General features: G+C 34.3%; 1 protein-coding gene across 1 annotated transcript in view; it reads left to right on the forward strand.

Moving 5' to 3' along the window:
• The window catches only part of LOC117317814 (cardioacceleratory peptide receptor-like), a 118816-nt gene that overhangs the window by 53370 nt on the left and 41727 nt on the right, over positions 1 to 23719 (forward strand). Inside the window, exon 2 of the mRNA XM_033872757.1 lies at positions 12864 to 13000. Coding sequence (XP_033728648.1) covers positions 12864 to 13000 — 137 coding nt within the window. The remainder of the gene's footprint in view (positions 1 to 12863; positions 13001 to 23719) is intronic.

The raw sequence follows: 23719 nt of genomic DNA on the forward strand, positions 1-23719 counted from the left end.
TGCAATATCTCAAAAGAGACAAAAAGTAACAAAATCTAAAAAGGTCAAGATAGATTGATATTGATAGATATTATTTGAGAATGCATTTCCGATAGAGTTGTATTTGTATGTGTTTTACAAAGTTTATAGAATATGAACTTTCATATGTTATAAACGTCTAAGTATGATCAATCAACCGTGGGTATCTGACGATAGTTGACGAATAGCTATAAGAGAAAACGAGTTCTCTCTCGGGGATAAAGCCAGACGTGCTCGTTGCTTATATGTATTTGCAAGTGTACCTAGGTTTGCTTAACAGTTTACCATTGCTTACTGTTGAAATTGCCGGCATTTTATTGTATATAGTTCAGCACAATCTTGGTACAAGAAAAGCAAAGGAGCTAGCCTCAAGCTATATTCCACGGATCATATATACCCTAACAAGTCTTATCCTCTTCAGTAAAACATATGATAGCATTGCCAATCTTAACCTCTATTATTTTAAAATCATAAACATATGCATAGTTCGTGGGTATCTGAGGTCTTCAACTTGTTCTAGAAGACATAACTTTCTCCCACACGTTTACCAATATGTGGCTCACAGCTAATTCTATCCCACATGACATCATTTCCTGGCACAAATTAATAGCGTCATTAATTTTGACACAAAAAATCATTGGACAAAAACTTTCAATGCGTAACTGTTTTTCCAAGTATGTGAGAAAGATAATCGAACACACCCGTTTCTGAACAGGTTTTGTTTTATTTGTTTAACGTCCTATCAACAGCTAAGGTCATTTAAGGACGGTCTCCTGTGTGTGCGACATGCATGCGTGTGGTGAGTGCGTATGTGTGTTTTGGGCAGCTGCAGTGTTATGTCTCCTTGTTATATTTTGGAATTTTTGCCGATGTATAGTGCTACATCACAGAAGAATACTGCCAAAAAAAACCAGAGGGACACTCCACCCGGTCACGTTATACTGACATCGGGCAAACCAGTCGTACCACTCCCAAAATGCGGAGCGCTAAGCAGGAGTAGCGACTATAATTTTCAAAGACTCTGGTATGTCCCGGCATGGGAACAGAACCCAGAGCCTTCCTCACACGGGAGAACGCTCAACCAAAGGCCAAAAGTGAGGCAATGTTAAGGGAGACATTAGGAAGAAGGAATTTGTTAAGAGAGAAGAGAAAAGATAATATCCCAAATTTAGTCGCATCTTACGATCACGTAATGGGGACAGCAGGTACAGTCCTTACGCTCTACCTGCAGGGATTCCTGGACCGGAATATGTCAACCGAGTTTAAGAATCTAGCTAGGCACAAGGAAACCTTTTGTGTTATTTTTTGGGAAATGTTGGCATATGTGGAAACTGGAAGTATTTCCAGCACAATGTTTCATAAGGACGCAGAAGTCTGAAGGAACAAATTACGATATGTTGTTTATCAAAGGTTCTCTATCTTCTTTAACTAAATTATATCTGCGTATGCAATGGATCACCTTTCTACGCAGGAAGTGGTGATGAATTTATTAGACAGATAATCCTTTGTGTATCATGCTGTGTGAGTAGCGATATACGGAATAGTGATAATATAAACTCAATCGGAAATTGTTCAATGTTTCAGGTTATTAAATGCCTAGTCAACTTCACAAAACAAACATGTTGACGAGTTTTGTTTTTATTAGTGGAGGGTACACTATATCATTTATATAAAAACCAAAATGTCCATCTATTCGTAATATCTTCTGTAAAAACGCATTTAAGAAGAACGTTTACTTTCTTTAATTACAGACATCAAGTCATTCAACTGACAGTACTTTTATCATCCAGCTACTGGGAAGAATCCATTGATAAGTGATTACCATATATACTGCATGCAATTAGATTTTTGACGTGGAATTGATATTCCTGTAGATATCATATATAAAGCCCGGGTTTTCGCAAGGTTACTGAAAATCAATAGTTTTGCGAATAAAAAATGGCGGCGTTTTGTTAGTAAGCAAACCCTATCTTTTTTGTAGTGTGAACTAATAAATGCTCATTTTTAGACAAACAATCTGTTGGTTGTTCTATTACCAAAGCACAAAGCAGAGTTTTTGTGTGGGTTATGTATTTGTATCGCCATATAAACTACGATGATACAACAGTATAACATGTCTAAAACAGCGGTTCAAAACTGTTAACATGAACAAAATATGAACTATCTGAAAGCTGTGGTCTATTCCACAAGATATTAATATACCGGTTCAAAAGCCACATTTATCTTTTTAAAGTATGTATATTTCTTTTATTTGAATTTATTTCCTTTTTTTTAGTTTAATACTTTTTGCTCGCCATTTGTTGGCCCTTATGACCTGTTCAGTGTTTAGGGACCGTTTCGGATCCAATAATAATACTAATTATATATCGATCACATATCTGTTATATTTCCCGATATTGTGGTATACAAATGTAATCATCCTTGTTTTCTTTGCAAAAAAACTGACGAAATAAGTCATATATGCAAGCAAAATATGGAACATTTAATGAAAATATGCACTACATCCGTAAAGCAATTGATACATGAAAACACATGATAGCAGGAGGATATATTTGAATATAATTATTTCATATTCGATATCTGTAAAAGTGTCCTTTTTCCATTAAGAAATTCATGCCGTGAGTATATATTGTCAGCTTATAATGGTGAGTATATGTGACCCTTTCTGTGTTTTACTGATATTATTATTCCCGACAGCTTTAGTTACACCGTATTTCTTCCCCCCCCCCCCCCACCCCCCCCGTCATGATACGGCCAGGACTATATATACGTCTTTTTGAAACAGATATATATTTTACAATTTTAACTTTTTTCTATTGCATAAAAATGGTCTTCGCGCCTGTCATCAAATGTTTAGGTTAAGGAATGTTCAGAAAAAGAGCACATTTATTTAAAATGTAAATGTCGAATAATTAATATAAAACTGTTCCCTACAGTTGTTTCCGCCTTCCTCGATGAAAGGGACAGAAGTTGCAGCAATCTAAGTGAGAAGCTACATAAATAAAATGAACAACACATCAAAGTTTTTACATTTAATTGAAAATCAGCATAAACGTTTGAAGAGTATGCTTTCGGAGGCTGTGGTAATTTTTTGTCTCCTTGTGATATAGCGAAACCGATGGCAATTTTATAGTGCTATCTCACTGAAGAATACATATGTTCTTGTTAAGTCTCCTTGTGATAGGCCGGAACTTTTGCCGATTTATAGTGCTACCTCACTGAAACATACTGCCGAAGACACCCAGCAGGACACCCCACCCGGTCACATTATACTGACAACGGGCGAACGAGTGGTCCCACTCCAAATATGCTGAGCGCTAAGCTCGAGTAGCAACTACCATTTTTAAAGACTCTGGTATGTCTCGGCCAAGGGACAGAACCCAAAGCCTTCCTCACAGGGGCGAACGCTCACTTAAAGGCAAAAAGTGAGACATTGTCAAGGGAGACATTAGGAAGAAGAAAGATGGTAAGAAAGAAAAAATAAGATCCCAAATTCAGTCGCCTCTTAGGATTTCTTGCGCCCTACCTGCAGGGCAGTCCAGCAGGACACCTCACACTGACGCGATGCTACCGATGAACGAACCAGTCGCTCCGCTTCTGAAATGACGAGTATTATATTTGAGTAAAAACTACCATTTTTACCCCAAACATCACCAGATATATGTTCCCCTTTACCCCTAGTTGTGCCATTACATTTTGAGTCTGATCTAGAAAACAACATGACCGACTGGTGGTCATCCTTAACAGTTGAAGACTGTTATCGTTGTTACAGTGACATATACTAGAATCATAATTAGCAAACTTCATACAAGCATACAAAATGACCGATGTGCACATGACCGAAACGTAGCAATTTTGAATTTTGAATGTGAATATGGAAATTTCAAGAAAACAATATGACCCGAAAGTGGCAATTTTGAATGTTGAATGTAAAAGGTTATTTTTCAGACATTTTTCAAGGAGAATATATCACTTTTACATCGAAGCTTTGTTATGTCGTAGCCAAGGGGATAGAGCCCAAAGCATGTTTTTCACAGGTGGCGAACATTCATTAAGTTAAAGGCCTAAGTAATGTTTATTATTTCCATGTTTGCATTGTTTAACGTAATATCAGCAACTATGTTCATTTTAGGATTGTCTCCATAGTGTGGGATATGCATTCATGTGTTTAGTGTGTATATTTTGGGTGACGGCGATATGTTTTTGCTTGTCTCTTGTGTTAGCGCGGAACCGATTATAACGAGTGTATAGAGCAACCTGAATAAAAAACAATACTGCATTTGACACCCAACAGAACACAACACCAGGTCTCATAATGCAGAAAACTGGCTAACCAGTCGTTTTCCTCATGAAAAAACATTTTTACAGACTCTTATAAATTCCGACCAAGGTAGCACACCACAGTAAGACAGCCTGGCCATGGGCAATTTTTTTGTTAAGCAAATAACTCCTGTATTATGATATGTATAAAAAATGAAAAAATAAATGTACACTATAATTGGTATATCCAGTATGAAGTAGTACATACAGGCTTCACATTTATTAAAACAAAAATCAATAAATTGGTTCCGGATTTTAAATATCCGGATTTTCCGAACGTGTGTTTACACAGGAAATTTAGTTTCGCCTACAGCGCAAAATGGAAGCCCACAGAAAAGGTAAGATAGCGGAAAAACTTAATTTACAACATATGTCCAAACAAGATTAATTCTGTCTTTGGGATAGAGATATTTAATTTTAAATAGGTTTCAGAAAAAAAATTGTGTAGAGAATTGTGCCATTTTGGGTCAAATATCATAATATTTTGCAATTTTTGAGAATTTTTTAAGCTGTTTCCATGGTATTCACAGCTCTAAAAATCACAGAAAATATCAGTTTACTTATCCTTCAGAGCTCTATTAAAATTGCAAATGTTGTACAGATTTCAAATATATATACTTTATTAGAGGTTATATGTAAGGTTAACTGGCAATGTTTACATATCTAAAGCATGTGCCATATTTTTCAGAATTTGGCATTTTTACTGTACACTGCTACCTTATAAGGGCTGAAAAATGTTATTTTTTGGAAATTGTGCTTAATTATGCTTGATTAAGCTTCATTTTAGTTCATTATTGCTCAAAAATGCATAAAAACAATTTAAAACTTGTTTATTATCAGGCTTGTCATATTAGAGGAATCAAGGGAGGTAACTCGCATATTTACCCATTTTAAGGGTGGGTTAATTAAGCATAATGTTAATGAGTCAGTGTAAATTGAAAAGATATTCTATGTTTTATAACAAACCCAAAATAACTTATTGGGTATCTAACAAACCATATAGACCGAATTCTGGTTTGTTTTACCTGATTTATTACCCCGTATCCATGGAAACTATTACAGTAAGTGTTATTTTTTGAAATATTTGGTGAAACCATTATTTTCAATTTATTTATACATTGGTAAGCATGTAATTTCAATTGATGGAGTGTACGGTTGATACAATATTGTCAATTATTGTCACTTCCTTCGGTAAAGCAGAAAAAATAGCATTTTCCGCATAAAATGGGATCAGCGGACACTTTCATATGATCATTGGTACATATCTGAATTACCGGGGTGGAAACAGATGACTGTGATGTCATAGGCATGACATTTTGAAATCTTGGATGTCATGTCATGATTTATCAGTTAGAATATTGCATGTGTTGCTAAGCTGAGGTTTGGAAAGGAATTTTGTTATTTATTATGACACCATTGAGTATTTATGACGTCATAGATACCATCTGATGACGTCATAGTTAATGATGACGTCATGGTAACTATGACGTCATATTACAAGGCTAAATTTGATAGTTGTATAGTATTTTTTGCTTGATTACATGCACAGAGACTCAAAGTACCACATTCAACTCAAAACACAACTTTATTCGAGAGATATACAGAATTATGGGAGTTTTCATCTTTAAAATTACCTCCCCTTATTACTGGATTGGGAGAAAAAGTTGTCAAAATACACCTCTCAGGGAAATCAGCAATACTCGGTGACTATTAAAGATACACAGTAACCCGATATGTCATTTTGTTCGTCGGAACATATTCTAGACATTCATGGGGTTTTTAGTAAAATTAGAATTAACGAAAGTGATGTATAAGGTAGCACACCGCAGTAAGACAGCCTGGCCATGGGCAATTTTTTTGTTAAGCAAATAACTCCTGTATTATGATATGTATAAAAAATGAAAAAATAAATGTACACTATAATTGGTATATCCAGTATGAAGTAGTACATACAGGCTTCACATTTATTAAAACAAAAATCAATAAATTGGTTCCGGATTTTAAATATCCGGATTTTCCGAACGTGTGTTTACACAGGAAATTTAGTTTCGCCTACAGCGCAAAATGGAAGCCCACAGAAAAGGTAAGATAGCGGAAAAACTTAATTTACAACATATGTCCAAACAAGATTAATTCTGTCTTTGGGATAGAGATATTTAATTTTAAATAGGTTTCAGAAAAAAAATTGTGTAGAGAATTGTGCCATTTTGGGTCAAATATCATAATATTTTGCAATTTTTGAGAATTTTTTAAGCTGTTTCCATGGTATTCACAGCTCTAAAAATCACAGAAAATATCAGTTTACTTATCCTTCAGAGCTCTATTAAAATTGCAAATGTTGTACAGATTTCAAATATATATACTTTATTAGAGGTTATATGTAAGGTTAACTGGCAATGTTTACATATCTAAAGCATGTGCCATATTTTTCAGAATTTGGCATTTTTACTGTACACTGCTACCCAAGGGGACAGACCCACAGCCTTCTTAACTTAAGCAGACAAAATGAGGTAGTGTCAAAGGAGACATAATCAAGATGAAGGGAAAAAAAGTCAGAAATGAGTGTCAAAATTAGATCTAGTCGCATTTACTAATCACGCAATGCGCATGAGGGTTGATGCTGCGTCCTATTTTGTTGTTAATTATTGTATTCATGTGAAATATACATTGTTGTACATTGTTGCAACTTGTACATTTCGATGGCGTCACATTGTTTACAGATCCCGCGTTGTCTGCACTGCCTGACTCGAAGGCTTCATTCTGTGTTTTTAGTGTTTTTGTTAGTTTTCTTATCTTTCAATTAATCAGGTATGGTAAAACAACCTCAATCAATATGAGGTGTGAATGTAGTTTTGAGAAAAAAAGGCATGTTGCGCCAAATACTTCAACTTTCACTTTGTCATTGCATTCGTGATCGCAGTTTGGATCGGCTGTCGTGGAAACGACGAAGACGGTGGTTTTACCACAGTGTTGAATCTACAAACTTGTATGTACAACCGGAAATGTCTAACTATACATTAAATTATGTCTTTCGAAATAATCTGTAAATAATTAATTTAATCAATTACGATCCTTTGCATTCATCTATCAACGTTTGTTCGTTTCTATATGCCGATTTCGATACTTAAAACACTGAAGAGTTTCAAAAATGAAGCATGAACATTAACACTTGCTCTATAAATCGTCATAGAGCACCCGACTACCCAAAATTAATACTAATGAAACAGAGTGCGTGAAGGTAATTGTAAGAAAACAACGAAAAGTGCTGTACATTTTTACGAAAACGAAAACAACGTCAAAATTATTGAAAAAAGTAATCAATTAATCGACCCTTCGTCAATTAATACCAGTTTATAACGCCGTTATGTAACTGTGCGTGAATAAATAGAATAATGTACAACACTTTTCCTCGGTTTCTAAGGACGATGACCACGTGTATCTCATTTATTTGTACTGCAAAAGTCGGGTGCTCTGGCCATATTTATTGACCAAGTGTTTATATAGTCCTTCGTGCAAGTCACGTGACCACACGAAAACACGAGGACCGACGAAAACATCCCGATAAGGACGTTGGACACCTAACATTAAAATCCGGTCGAGAAAACAAACAGAACTGACGGGGAAATTATCAAATAATGATTTTATTTTAAACATAGCTATGTTTGTTCTAATTATAAATGCAACATAAACCCACATGCGTGAGCAATCGATTGCAGGACAGTAATACAAATATATTATCATAGGTCACTCCTTGAAATCATTATAGAAAATAGGTCAAACACAAGTCTTCATGGCGTCTGATATTCCTCATTAACGACAGAGGAATGTTCACAAAATGCAGCATGATAAGAATTCTGGACTGACCCTAATGATAAGCCGGTTCTGCCACTGATAAGTCGGAATGATAAAGCCAAACATAACAACAGACATCGATATACGTATCTACATATTTCACACTCCTAAAGATGGTCAAACACGCTTAAATAACGTTCTTGTTGTGAAGGGCGCCAGTCCGTTTACATAACACCTTGGCCCACCGACAACCCGACTGTAATTCCCACACGAATCCATTTTTCCTCCACGAGCGTTCAATTTATTTTGGCTAGTTATGTGAAAGTTTAGAAATGAAGCATTTATTAGTTTTCTGGAATACATCTTTAATCATTCAATACAGATGTAAATATCAATCTGCCTTGTTTTATGGCAAAAGTCATTCCTTTAGATTCAAACATATTTTGGCAAAATGGACATGCTGATATTGATAATGAATCACCGAGATGAAACAAAAGTTAATACCTAATATGTGTGGTGCAAAAAAAAGTGCCAGCGTCAAATGCGCTTTAACGAGTTTAATAATTCAAATTGTCACAAGCATTTAGGCGAGTAATATATCAAATCATTTAACAGAGTTTAAATACATTCAACACTGCAAATATGTGAAAATATTTTTGTTAAAATTGTTTGTCGCTTCATAAAATCGCGAATATTCACGAACAGTTGTGTACCAATATCAAACCAATATATCGTGTGTAATATTCTTTTTCAAGCCAATGTTATAATTAAATAAGAAAGTCGTAAAAGCATGTTTTATGATGATATACCTCCAAAACCATCAGATTTAACTGATACGGTACTCTTAATTGAATCCTCGCCGGAACTCTGGGTTAAAATGGGCAAATAATCGTTACCGAACACATTTCTCCAATGGAAAATAACTATTGACAAAATGACTTCTATAACGGTGTTCCGTACATTGTAACAAACCCGGTCTAATTTGCTAGACTCGTCTCATATTCATCGTCTTGTCATGTAATCATCCTCCTCATTACACACCGATATTTATCCCACCCCTTCTGATCTAATTTGACAGATATATATAACGGGACGCCATATATTTTTCACTTGATGTACGTTAGCTTCAAAGACTAAATCCTTAAAATACTAGTGTGGTTGCAAATGAGCTGTGTACTTTTCAATAACGGGACGAGACATTTTTCCGCGCCGCTGATATCAATTCATTTCATGGTAATTCTTCGTGGTCATCAGTCAACTTGTTACCAATTTCACTTAATCTTATGGGTAGCCTACAGGATATTACCCATAGAAGAATCTCTTGTTTCTTCGATTGCATATTCGATTTGTTACTTAGAATTTTAGCAGATTCATACGGTATTTGGCATTTCCTACGCATGCATGTCGCAAGCATGGGAGGCCGTCCTTAAATGACCTTAGCTGTTAATAGGACGTTAAACTAAACCAAACCAAACCATTTCCTACAGTTTACAGACGGCTAGGTTGTCTTGTTATTCCGCTATACGATAGATATTTTGTGTAACAAAAACATAATAAGCAAACAAACGTGCATGTGTAATTAATCATAAAACGTGTTAAGAACCTTGCTGAAAAACTGAATATTCTTGCCTGCGATCGACGGTTCACTATAAAGCATTTTCTAATCGGAAACTCCGATTTCAAAAAGACTTTTTTATCGTTACGACCATGAAATGTTTATTTGATACCATTTATGTATACCATAAATTAAAACGAATTTTGCAACCAATTGATTTCGAGTATTTTTTGTTCATGAAGTTTACCTTTTAACATGTTAGTAAGAGTTTGATGTGTTTTCTTTCTGTGGCTCGTAAAACAATGCAACACAATACAATAAAATATTTCGCAATAAATCATTTAACACATTTATTACAAAATGCTCAAATTACACATTCAATTATGGAAGCAAATTTTAATCTTAATATAGTATACAGATGTGTGATGCAGCTACAAATTCATTACCCGGCATACTTAGTATCTAAAAGCTATATCTAAAACGTTGTATTTAGGTATGCGTTCTTTCGTCTTTCCGTCATGGTATATTATCAATAGAAAACAAACAATTCTGCGGTAAAAAGTACAACAGATGGATTATCTCCTAGCTACTACTTTACTTGACCACCTCCAATCCGAATCTCTTCATGGAAGAATCTTTAATGTTTTGACATGAAATCTTTATTCTCTAAGCACTAATAAGTGACTTTGTTGAGTTCTAGACCGAACAAAAACATTAATTACTGCTAGACTGTCAACGTATAACGTATATACACAGGGAACATATGTTAAGAAAAAATGGTATTTCTATTTATCATTAACATATAATCCAATTATCTATATCAGGATTTTTAATATGTTTTTTTAGTTTAACGAATTTTCTGCGTTTTTATCCATCTGACAGGAATTTTGCAGGTACATGCTTGTGAGCTTTGCAAGAACCCTGCCAATATCACAGACAGACGCACCGATAGTCTCGCCTGATTATCTCGACAGGCTTTTGTAAGGTTTATACGTCTCTTTTCTAGGTTTCTCTGACACAGGGTCTAGCCTAGGGTAACTTTATTAAACCATAAGTCCTCGCATAGTAGTATGGTTACGTATAGGAATCACGAAGAGAGTGTCTGTCACCCTATGAATAACCGCCCGTCACGTAAATCATGTCAAATCGTACTTAAATGCCACACGTCCTGTCTGGTTTGGCCGATTTACATAAAGTTAAACATTGGGATCGATGGATGGTCAGGCGTTTCAGCTGTTGCAAAGTGGCGAGTTATCTTATACGATAACATAAATGACAGAAATATTTCAACGTGTCATTCGTTGGAATTGCTCTATTCGTTGACATAACATTAAAAGAACATCCTTTCACTAAAATTTCACTCACGTTCACGAAAAATCTACTTTGTATTCGGGCAAAAATTGTAATTTAACAGTGAGACATCAGCAATGTTTAGAAGTGTCTTCCTTGTCTATTTTTACCGCTGTTCTTGAAGTACCATCAGTTCTTCTGACTAGTTGAGAGTATTTTACTTGTAACAATGATAAATGCCTTTCCAATGAGCGTAACGAAGTCTCCCTGTAGGGCGTGTATTTGACGGTATTTACGTTTTGTCAAAGTGAATTATTTTCGGAAATATTCATTTCGTTTAATTACAAAGACGTTCAGATTCAGAAAGCAATATGTTAAAATTTTTGAGCGTTTTTCAATCCAATGTTTCTGTATTATCACTCAAAATTAATAATCAGTTTCTTCAAATACATTTCATAAATCCTTAAATGATTAGATTACACACACGCACGCTCACACACATAATGACACAATTGCCAAAATATCAGCGTTGGTATTAAATGTTTCTTTTAATTGTTTTATCTCGCCTGTAATATCGATATTGATATAAATTGTCCCTGTATTGTTCTAAATTATCTATAATACATTGTTTTATCTTGTATATAATGCATTGTTTTATCTTGTCTATAGCATTGTTTTATCTTGTCTGTAGTATTGTTTTATCTTGGCTATAGTATTGTTTTATCTTGTCTATAGTATTGTTTTATCTTGTCTAAAGTATTGTTGTATCTTGTCTATAGTATTGTTTTATCTTGTCTATAGTATTGTTTTATCTGGTCTATATTATTGTTTTATCTTGTCTATAGTATTGTTTTATCTTGTCTATAGTATTGTTTTATCTTGGCTATAGTATTGTTTTATCTTGTCTATAGTATGTTTTATCTTGTCTAGTATTGTTTAATATTGTCTATAGTATTGTTTTATATTGTCTATAGTATTGTTTTATCTTGTCTATAGTATTGTTTTATCTTGTCTATAGTATTGTTTTATCTTGTCTGTAGTATTGTTTTATCTTGGCTATAGTATTGTTTTATCTTGTCTATAGTATTGTTTTATCTTGGCTATAGTATTGTTTTATCTTGTCTATAGTATTGTTTTATCTTGTCTAAAGTATTGTTGTATCTTGTCTATAGTATTGTTTTATCTTGGCTATTGTATTGTTTTATCTAGTCTATAGTATTGTTTTATATTGGCTATAGCATTGTTTTATCTAGTCTATAGTATTGTTTTATCTTGTCTATAGTATTGTTTTATTTGTATATGACACTTTGTTTTATCTTGTCTATAGTATTGTTTTATCTAGTCTATAGTATTGTTTTATATTGGCTATAGCATTGTTTTATCTAGTCTATAGTATTGTTTTATCTTGTCTATAGTATTGTTTTATTTGTATATGACACTTTGTTTTATCTTGTCTATAGTATTGTTTTATCTTGTCTATAATATTGTTTTATCTTGTCTAGTATTGTTTTATCTAGTCTATAGTATTGTTTTATCTAGTCAATAGTATTGTTTTATCTTGGCTATAGTATTTTTTTATCTTGTCTATAGTATTGTTTTATCTTGTCTATAGCTTTGTTTTATCTTGTCTATAGTATTGTTTTATTTGTCTATGACACTTTGTTTTATCTTGTCTATAGTATTGTTTTATCTTGGCTATAGTATTGTTTTATATTGCCTATAGTATTGTTTTATTTGTCTATGACACTTTGTTTTATTTTGTCTATAGTATTGTTTTATTTGTCTATGACACTTTGTTTGATCTTGTCTATAGTATTGTTTTATTTGTCTATGACTTTTTTTATCTTGTCTATGATACTTCTATAATACTGATATGGCTTTGTTTCAGACTCAACAGGTGGCGTTTCCTGTGCGTTCTATTCACACTGACAGTGACCGCTAACTGCATCGTCCTTACTCTAATATATCTCTCCAGGAAGTTGAAGTCGCGTATGAATATGTTCATCGCAAATCTTGCATGTGCAGGTACGTATTGTGGCCACGCAGGAGTCATATCATTGGCCATTACTGGAATCCCATCACATAGATAGCACACCAAGTTATATCATGTCGATCTTTGTATACATTCGATTACGCTCGGGTGGATTCTTGTCATAAGGTACATAGTTTACACTCTTACTTTTTCTACAAGTAGGATAAGTATATTGCGTGATTAAAGAGAAGAGTGGTAACTATAGTTCTGTCTTTAATAGTCTATATGAAAAGTTAAACTAGTACAAATGTTCCATTTGAAAAGCATCAATGCCTTAATACGGACATGAACAGACACCCTTGCTTATATCTCAACTCAGAACTGTTTTGGTCATTAAATTTAGCAGCCTGTCTTAATGTCATTTGAACTTCTCAATGACGTTGATATTTTTTTTTTTTTTTGAGGAAACACAAACGATTTAACGAAATAATATCAAATAAGATTTGAGGGCCTCAACACCATTTCCTTGATTCTTCATCAGTCTACTGCTCTCAAAAGCAGGTGTTGCAATGGCGTTCAGACATTCAGACTGTCACAAACACGCATAATTTATTTTGGTCAAATGTACTCTCGAAGAAAACTGAAATAATCCAAGCAATGAGTCGACCACCTGTCTTTAAAAAACATGTATTGAGACCCTATTGGAAAATAACATAACTAGAATCAATGGAATTTGGTGGGCGAATGAAATGATGGAGCCCGACAGTTAAATGGAAAAGTGCCCATTAATCTAGGATATATGTGATATATATAAGGAGCGGATAATAGTGTCCTAACCAATGTAAATCCTCGATTGATAATACGGCTAGAAAGCACAGTATGACACAAGACAATTACTAATGGAAATGAATAACGTAACATCGTGATAACGTATATAACGATCATAAGTGACGACATAATTAGTTCGGTAATAATTTTTTATAACTACTACTTTAGGGAGAAGCTTCTCGATTGATCTTTTAATTGATATCAGTTCCGATATCCGTTATGTAAATGATGCCTTTATTTTATAGACAGCGATCGCTAATAAATGGTGATGATTAATATCCCTGTCCTACCATGGCTTTGTGTGTCTAGGTCTTAACGACCTGGGCAGAATCCGTGGGCATCCTCTCCATTCTCATTTGCCCTTGGTTACCATTCACCTCTAATTGGAGTCTGTATCACACTCTGGAGATATATATTACACCCCACGGATTTATTGACACTCCTCGGCGTGCTATATTTTACTCCTCCGCAGTAGGTCTAGACTATCAGTAACATATTTATGGTACTTGTCCACTTGCAGTCTCAAGGTTATGCTGCAACTATACTTTCTAACGTTAGTATTAGAGACTTACCTGTATTCCTCTTTTTACGTTCACTTTCATTAGGCCAGTGTCATATGTTCCCGTGTATTGTCTTGACGTAAATATATCATTACTTTTATTTAGTAAGCATTCTCTCACCATCAGTAAGGGATACTATGACCTGATATACAGTGTTATCCATAGATAAATTGTTGAAGTAAGAAACATTTTTATTTCAAATCCGTTATATCTTTATACTGACATTAACATTAACACTACTGAACGTATCTCTAAAATGGCTTACCTTTGATTTGATTTGAATATCGCTAATAACTTGTTTGTCCGTTGTACAATTATAAAGATTGCAGGTGGTAGCCATTGTTGTTAGATTTTGTTAGTCCTCAAGGTTTATACAGATTACCACACTCTTAGTGAAACGATTCAGAATATACACAAACGGTTTATGATATACATATGCACTTAACGTTCTTAAGAAATTCAATTTCGAAAATTATGATAATAATTCAAATTTACTTATTTTTTAATCTTTTGCACATTCTTATCAATATTCTGATCTATTTTCAATTTTGCTTGCTTCCTGTGATCACTTAAGGCCATATTACACCATTGACGAGTCTTAAAAGCACAAACTTACCGAATACTGCATATTTATTTTTTCTGGCTCTACTGTAATCAACTCCATTTTTTTTTAAAACCTCTGTGCTGACACCTATCATGTGTGTATATATAGCCTACAATTCAGCTGCGAAATATTTATCTGTCCCTAAAATTTAATATACATTCCACGTTTTGAGATAATTGAGAAAATCCATTCTGTAATTGTCTTTGCCGAATTTCACTCAAACTATTTCCAAACTGTCTTATTGTCGAGATGGGTACACGTATTCACTCTGACGTTTCAACACGTTCGAGACTCGAGGACATGTGTTTATGAATTTTACCCTGTAATTACAGATGATATAAAGAAAGTATAATTTAACACATTTTGTCGAATCGTTACCCAGTATCATCTCCTACAGCTAAATTAATTCATCTCACTTTCTTTTCTACAAGCAAGTAAAAGGACAGTTGGGATTTGAACTGAACTTCAGCCTTTTCGCTCAGTTTCCATAACTATCAGAGAAACACGGCGTGTCTTTCAGTAATTCCCAAATTGGTACGTGCTTTGAAGGCAATGCTTCGCTGTTGTGCGACTTCATTGGACGCTTTTGTCGTAATTGCGATGTCTTGTGAAGTAGCGTAGTACAATTTTATCATGAAAAGCTGATTTTAAGTCCTCATTAAAAAGGTCATTTGTTCTACTAAAGACCATTTGGATGTCTTTAATGTGCTGAAATAATAGACATGTTCTGGCCATACATATTTGTTAAGGAACGCATTTGCCCTTGGGAATGTCTTATTTAACGACCCATTCACGAATGTGATGTAAAAAAAACCCATTTAATCCACATTGTAGTAATATATAATTTATGTTCCTATTTAAAGACATTTTTACATAATTGAAGTTACATACATAAATTGCGAGTATGATTATGACCTTTAAATCACACATACCATAATTTCCCCCTCTGTTATTATTTTAACATTCGATCGAAAACATAGTCCACAGAGCGGTGTTATTTAGCCAGAATAACCAATATAATGTAAACACTTTTTGTATCATTTATAATATAAGAGGCGACTAAATTCAGGATCTTTTAGGTCTGATGTCTCCCTTACACTGCCTCTTTTATGGGGGATTTAGCTCAACCAAGCCTTTGTGAGGAGGGATTTTTTTAATAGTAGATCCTGATTGATCTCTATACTTCAGTGAGGTAGCACTCTCAGAAGGAGACAAACATCAATATGCTGCAGCATCCAAACACACACACATATTCACCATACGCATGACCTCGCACAGAGGGAATGCCATTTTTAAATAACCGTAGCCTGTTGATTTTTCAGCATTGCCTATATTAGTCCACTCCTTATATAACAGATGGTAAACAAACATGAACATATATACATACATGAAGGTGAAGATGATGCAACAAAAAAGGGGGATAACTCCTCAATAGGAAGAAATTGTTTCATTATTCAAAGATAAAGTAACTCTCTTAAATTTGGTTTTGATTTTTTGAATTGTGTATCTATTTGGTCAAATTGAGTTTATTCCCCCAACAGATTCAGGTCTTAAAGTAGACCGACCCTTCTGTGACGTCACAGACAGGAGTCCGGCGATCCGGCGTCCGGCGATCCGGGCCCTTGATTATATTCACGAATAGTTACATCTGGTTTAATTTTCAAGTCAGCTGGGAGATAAATGTTTAGGCCTACAACAGGATGCGGTCAAGAGGTAAAGGGGTCAGTTTTGTAAAACTAAAAGACTAGGTAAGGCTTATGCTTTCAATTAAGTGAGAACATAAAAAATGGTCCATTGAAAACAAGGACAGCGCCGATGTATCACATAATGTGCCAATGTGTGACGAGCATATAGTTACAGCCTCGGCGGAGACAATTTATATCAAGTGAGGAAGAGGTTAGTACATCTTCAATTTATGGCAATGTAGAACAAGACGACACTTCATGGAGTGGAGTTGGGGACTTTGGCCGATGCTTTGGAAAAGCATGTGCACTTTGCGGCAACTAACAAGTATGTACTCCATCTGTCAGATTGTATAGAGGAACGTAAGTTCGGCCTTGCGCACTTTACATGTGAGATGTTGTTATTCAGAATGCGAGGTAGTCAACCACATACCAACCGCGGGTAGACACAGATCAGAAAAACGAGGAAACGCATGGGATGTAAACACAAAACTTGCAACATGCATGGATGGTATAATAGATATAAACTCTCACGAAATTTACGTTGACATTCGACAATTTTTCAAAAACTAAAACCCGTGAAATTGATGTAGATGTTAAATGCCTATTTATTCATATTCTGGATACATTATAAATATTGTATTTAACTGTAGGCCTATAAAACAAGTTTCATGTGATCGGTTAACTAAATCTAGGCTGGAGATCTCACTCCATGGGGAGCTCTCTACCAGGTTCGAACAAAAACGGACGACGGATTATATTGACAAGCACAAATTCGGGCAATTATCTTATACTCAAAATACGATTTATATACATTTTGTATATATGATTAATGGAAAATGTTCATGATCCTTTATCAGAAATATTTTTTGCTATAAAATGTTCATTTTTTTCATCAGAAATCAAACAATACATTGAACACACAACAAGAATTTTATGCATATACATTTTATTCATTTAAGCATTGAACTGTTACCAAATAGGCAACATGAAATATTTATCTGTCACCCGAATTGTATTCATATCAACTGTATACTACCATTTGGTAACAGTTCAATGCTTATATTTACATTCATAAAGATTTTTTTTATTTACTGTATGTTATGACGCGTTTAAATTTGCCGCTGACACTACCACTGACGTCATCAAGTTCAAATACCGGAACAGCCGACATTTCCAGAAGGAATAATATAGTCCCTCGTGTCGTTATTAATAGCAAACACAAAAAATGGTTTTGCAAAAATTTGGCTTTATTTTCTCTTTCATATACGTTAGAAGATATCGACAAATTATTCAAAATTGCAGATTTTCGTATTGTTTAAGATCCAAAGCCGTTTGGGGATTCAATAAGATGATCCTTATAACGATCATAATTAAGATTGCATGCCTTATTTCGTAATTGACAAAGAATAATGTTTATATAACGAGTACCAAAATATTTAAATACATAAGTTGTTTCAGCTTTATTATGCTGGTTTGTGTTTTATATTTTTTTGAACTGTGCTGTAAGAGTTAATATTTATGGTTGAGGGGCAAGTTTATTCATTTCATTTATCATAGATTGATCGAAATAGCTTAATGTACGGCATAAGGGGGGGGGGGGGGGGGGGGGGGGGGGTGTCAAATAATCTGTTTGTACGAAGAGGATAACGATCAAGAGTTTCATCGTGAATATATGGTTCAATAACTTCTCTTAGGTAATCTAGGGTTTCACTATTCACTATCTTGTACATTAGAGTAAGTTTATGTTTATATCTTCTATCACTCAATGTTTCCCGTCCTAATTCTTCCTGAAGTTTAGCATGGGATGTAGCTTTACGTTATCCTGTAATTAGTCGAGCTGTCTCTATTTGAATTGATTCTGATAAAGGTTTTTGGTCTTTTAGACAATTATCCCAAACAACATCTGCGTACTCAATGATTGGTATTATATAGGCAGTATAAATAGTTTTGATATTATTGAAATCGTCAGATAAATTTGGAGCTAGTTCAATGGGGTTATTATCACTTATACCATAAAGAGAAGTATCATCTGCAAATAGCTTAATTTTGTTAGTGACACAATCAACAATATCATTAACATATATATTAAAAACATTAATGATCTGAGGCCTGCACCTTGTGGACTCCTGCTTTAACAGGATCAAATGTAGAAGCATAAGCTTCTGTTAGTACCCTCTGATTTCTGTCTCATAGAACGTTTTTAAACCAGTTTAGAAGATTTCCTTTAACACCATATGTTTCTAATTTGTAAAGCAGGCCGTCATGCCAAACACTGTCAAAAGCCTAACTAATGTTGCAGAAAAAGAATCTAATTTCTTTATTTTGATCCAAGCAGTTACCAATGATATGATAGATAAACAATAATTGGTTAACAGTAGAGTCTTTGGGTGTGAATCCAGATTGGTGTTCAGTAGTAATTCTATAAGTTGTGAGGTAATTAAATAGGTATTTGAATATGATTTTTTCTAAAATTTTACTAAAACATGATGTGACCGAGATGGGTCTGTAACTTGCGACCTCATTAATGTAATCTTTTCCTTTATATATGACATTGATGTTAGCCGTTTTCCAGTTATGTGGAATTGTACCAGTTTCCAGTGTTTTATTAGATAAAAGAGTGAGAGGGAAGAATATACAGAGATGAAGTTTTTTTTTATTATTATTTTAGGGATCATATCTGATCCAGCAGGTTTGTTTCCATTCAAGAGGAATAGTTGATCTTTTACATCTTGTTGTGTTATTATGGTATTGTTAATGGAATGAGGGAAATTGTTAAAAACTCCAGGTACTTGTTCAGTGTCAGGTGATGTAGTTGATATGGAAACAAAATATTTATTGAGACACTCAGCTTTGTCAAATGGATGTTGGGCAAGACTTTTACTGTGTGCTATTGGGGGATAGATTTAATATTTATATTTAGGACATTCAGTGCATATTTTTATCTGCTCTATTCCTTTGTCTTATATACAGTCTGATATTGTTAGTCATCCATTTCTTATCATTTGGTCTAATTGTAACATATCTACTTGGTATACATGCATTTATTAAGTTATTTATTGTATCACATAAAATACTGCTGAACTCATTAGTATCATGAGTATTGCTAAGATTAACAGAATATTTTACTGCTATACATCTGATCATCTTATCATAAGCCGCATCTTGATAACTAAAGTTTTTTTTACGATAGTTTTGTTTTTTTAAATACTGAGTATAATAAACTGAACTGGATTAAGGAATGGTCACTGCATATAGGAGGAAGCACAGAGGCATTTTTAATTAGATTTCTTTTATTTGAGAAGACAATATCAATGGAAGTTGTTGTGGTTAGAGTAATGCGAGTAGGGTCAGTGATGAATTTTGTCATCAGTCTATCAAGATGAGAGAGAGGTTGAAGATTAAGCATGTTGAAATTAATATCACCAGTAATCGCTACATCCAAATGAGTGTTAATGGCTCTTTCAATAATCGAATCTTATGTTTCCCAGTATCTAACTGGTGATTCTGGTCTATATAAACAAGCTTATAGAAACTTATGGGACTCAATTTGAACTTCCACCCATACCATCACATCATCATTATGTTTCAGATATTGTCGTCTTTTCGTAAAAAATATTTTCTTTGTGATATATCAAAGCACCACCACTAGGTCCAGTTTTCCTATCAAGCATATGATCAGTTTCAGAGTAGCATGGATTTATCAGTTCCGAATCAGGTATGTGAGGTGTGTTTCAGTTAGACAAATAATGTCACTTTCATTTAATTCTGTTTCCACAATTCTATTTTATTTTTTAATTATCTATTTTAATTCTTAATTATCTTATATTAAGATACGATATTTCTAGGTTATGCAGAAGACAAGGGTTTAGTTCTATATCATCACTAACGATTAATAGCATACTTATAACTTTAATAATAATTAATAAACGGTAGGACTTTTTTAATGTGATTGAACATGTAATTTATAATAATACATGCCCATAATATTACCAATATGTGCCTTACAAAGTCAAAACACATTCTAATTGATTAAGTATGAATTTACGTAGTCCCCAATGTTCCCACATGCCCTTCCACACGACATACAGGTCACTGTTAAAACCGTGATCAAGTAAGCATATAGTTATGGGATAATCTATCGTGTAGATAGAGCATATGATACAGCTGGGGATTGGCCATGGGCAAACCTTATAAATAGCCTGTTGATAGGACGCTAAACAATAAACGAAAGTTAATAAAAAAAACAACAACAAAACAGGTTGATCAACAAGCATCGAACACGCCTGACTTCATATCGCATAATGGCCACCATACAATCTTCCTCATAGTCTTCATCAACGTGATCCATATTGAGAGTGGGACGACTGGTTCGCCCGTTGTCAGTATAATGTGACCGGGTGGGGTGTGCTGCTGGGTGTCTTCGGCAGTATGCTTCAGTGAGTTAGCACTACGAATCGGCCTATCACAAGGAGACTTAACACGAACATACCGCAGCCTCCCAAAACACACATACGCACTCACTACACGCATGCATGTCGCGCGCACGGGAGGCCGTCCTGAAATTACCTTAGCTGTTAATAGGACGTTAAACAAAATAAACCAAACCAAACCAAATCTAAAAAGCTTGTGTTGTCTATTTCTCAAGTCAGTAGACGACACATGCTGTATGATAACATATCCACATAATATTGAAAGCACACTGACATGTGGGATCACAATATATATCCCATCAAGTTTTGAACCAATACCTAAGGAAAAGTGTCAAATGTGTGACTGAGACAGGAAATTCAATATACATTTAGACAATAAAAAGTACCGTAGTTCTTACATTGTATAATCGATTTATTCGATATTACAACGATGTCTCTATTCCGATATTCAATGCAGGTAGGGCGGTAGAATTATACCTGCTGCCTCTATGAATCATATGATCGTGAGAGGCGATCAAATATAGGATGTTATGTTTTGTCTTTTTTCTTAACAATTTTTTTTCTTCATAATTTCTCTCTTGGCACCGCCTCATTTTTTTTGGCCTTTCGCTTTGAAATCTATCGCCCTGTGAGACGTACCAGAGTCTGTAAAAATGGAAGTTGCTGCCAAGCCTTATGGTAGTGGGAAGACTGGTTTGCCCGTTGTCAGTATAACGTGACTGGATGAAGGGACCTGCTTGATGTCTTCGACAGAACGTTCCGGTGAGCTAACACTACAAAGTCGGCATCTGTTATGCACTATCACAAGGAGATAAACGCAAACATACCACAGTCTCCCAAAATACACACGCATGGATCTTGCACCCAGAGGGTAATCGTCCTTAAATTAACTGTTTATTGGACGTTTAACAATACTTAACTAAGCCAAAGAATATTTATTCCAATAAGATAATGTAGTAAATACCTACGTTAATCAAATGTTTTTTTTCTGTTACGTCTTTTGATCAATAATCTTTTATATTCTGCGAAAAGCCAATACGATATAGACTGTAATAGGTTGTGTGTCGGATTCAGTACCAATGGAAAATTCAGAAACATTGAGCATTGACAAAAATTAAAGCGTGAACATCTGACATGCGAAAATCGTATTACTCTCCATTTAGGAAGTCTTGCATTTTATATGATTAAAGTTATGATAATTCAAGTACAGTTTTCTACTCATTTCCAAGAATGAATTAGTTCTTCATAATATGTTGCAAGACCATTGACTAACACAATCCACAAAACGATGTAAGTCCATTGACTAAGACACTTCACAAAACGATTGATTATAACAACGGAGTTTTCCCCGCTTCTGTACCAGGAACCATTTTTATAACACCGATTCTGTTCAGCAGCAAGAATAAGGAGAACTTCAAAATGTTGTCCTTCTTAACCGACTTGAGACCAAATAATTGCTAAATATAATTAGATTTAACCGGCTTAAGAACATGCTTCGCAGCATCCCTGCTTGCCCGCTAAAGTGTTTGCATATTGCGATTGACTAGGTATTTAAGGCCTCATGTCCAATATCACGATGTCATATTGCAATTGATTAGGTATTCAAGTGATCGTGTCCAATATTATGTTGTCTAGTCGCAATTGATTAAGTATTCAAGGTCTCCTTCCAATATCATGATGTCATTCAAGGAATTGTTCCCATTCAAAATCATTATTTCTGTAATATCTGACTATTGCTAAGGTTGAAAAATATCTACTACATAGCTCTCGGAAGATGTAGGTTAAACAAATAATGAAATGCTTTACTGCATGAACTACTTAGTTTTATAAAGCATGCGCCCTGTGTCACCTATAGACAGCTTGTTCTTTTTTACCCTTTAATTGCCACATGTATTTCTGACCTTTTTCCATGTTTCGTTGACGAGTTAAATATACCATTTTGTGTATTTGTTATGGTATATATTCATAGAAATGTAGAGCTTTATGATAAATAGAGGATATTGAATGGTTTCCCGTTTAATATAACATATATTTCACGAGTATGATAGAATATAGATATATTCTGTCATACGAGTGAAATATATATTATATTTAACGGGAAAGCATTTAATCTTCTTTTTATTGCATTTCATCAACTTAAAAACAAAATTAAAAACATCGAAAAATTAATTGCGTCAAAAAGTGTGGGAATCAGTAATGACGTCATCTCTTTGTGACGTTAGTCCACGTCAACTTGACGGCGCCATTTATAAAGGACTGATCAACGCAATTTAAGCGTTTTCTGCTGTTATAGGAGAATCTGTGTATGAATAGCTAACTTTAAGTGAGTATTTTGTCAAACAATAGTCTGAACATTTCAGAAATACAGCAAAATAATCAATTTATCTATCTCCGAGGTGAATACAAAGGTCCGCTCTGATTGATCAAAAACGAAAAACTTATATTTTCACTGCAAAATCTTATATTTTCACTGCCCATCGCTTCAAAATTCAATAAGAACAACGATTCACTTTTAGAATCATGAAATATGAACATATATAACTACAACCTTATTTTGTAAGCATGGCGTATTTTCGTAGTATACGTACATTAATCGTCGGCTACAGTCATTATGCACTTATCAATAAAATATTTTTTATTTGGATTTCCCCTGATGCAAATTTCA

The sequence above is a fragment of the Pecten maximus genome, chromosome 19 (genome assembly GCF_902652985.1).
Source record: "Pecten maximus chromosome 19, xPecMax1.1, whole genome shotgun sequence".
NCBI classification, from domain to species: domain Eukaryota; kingdom Metazoa; phylum Mollusca; class Bivalvia; order Pectinida; family Pectinidae; genus Pecten; species Pecten maximus.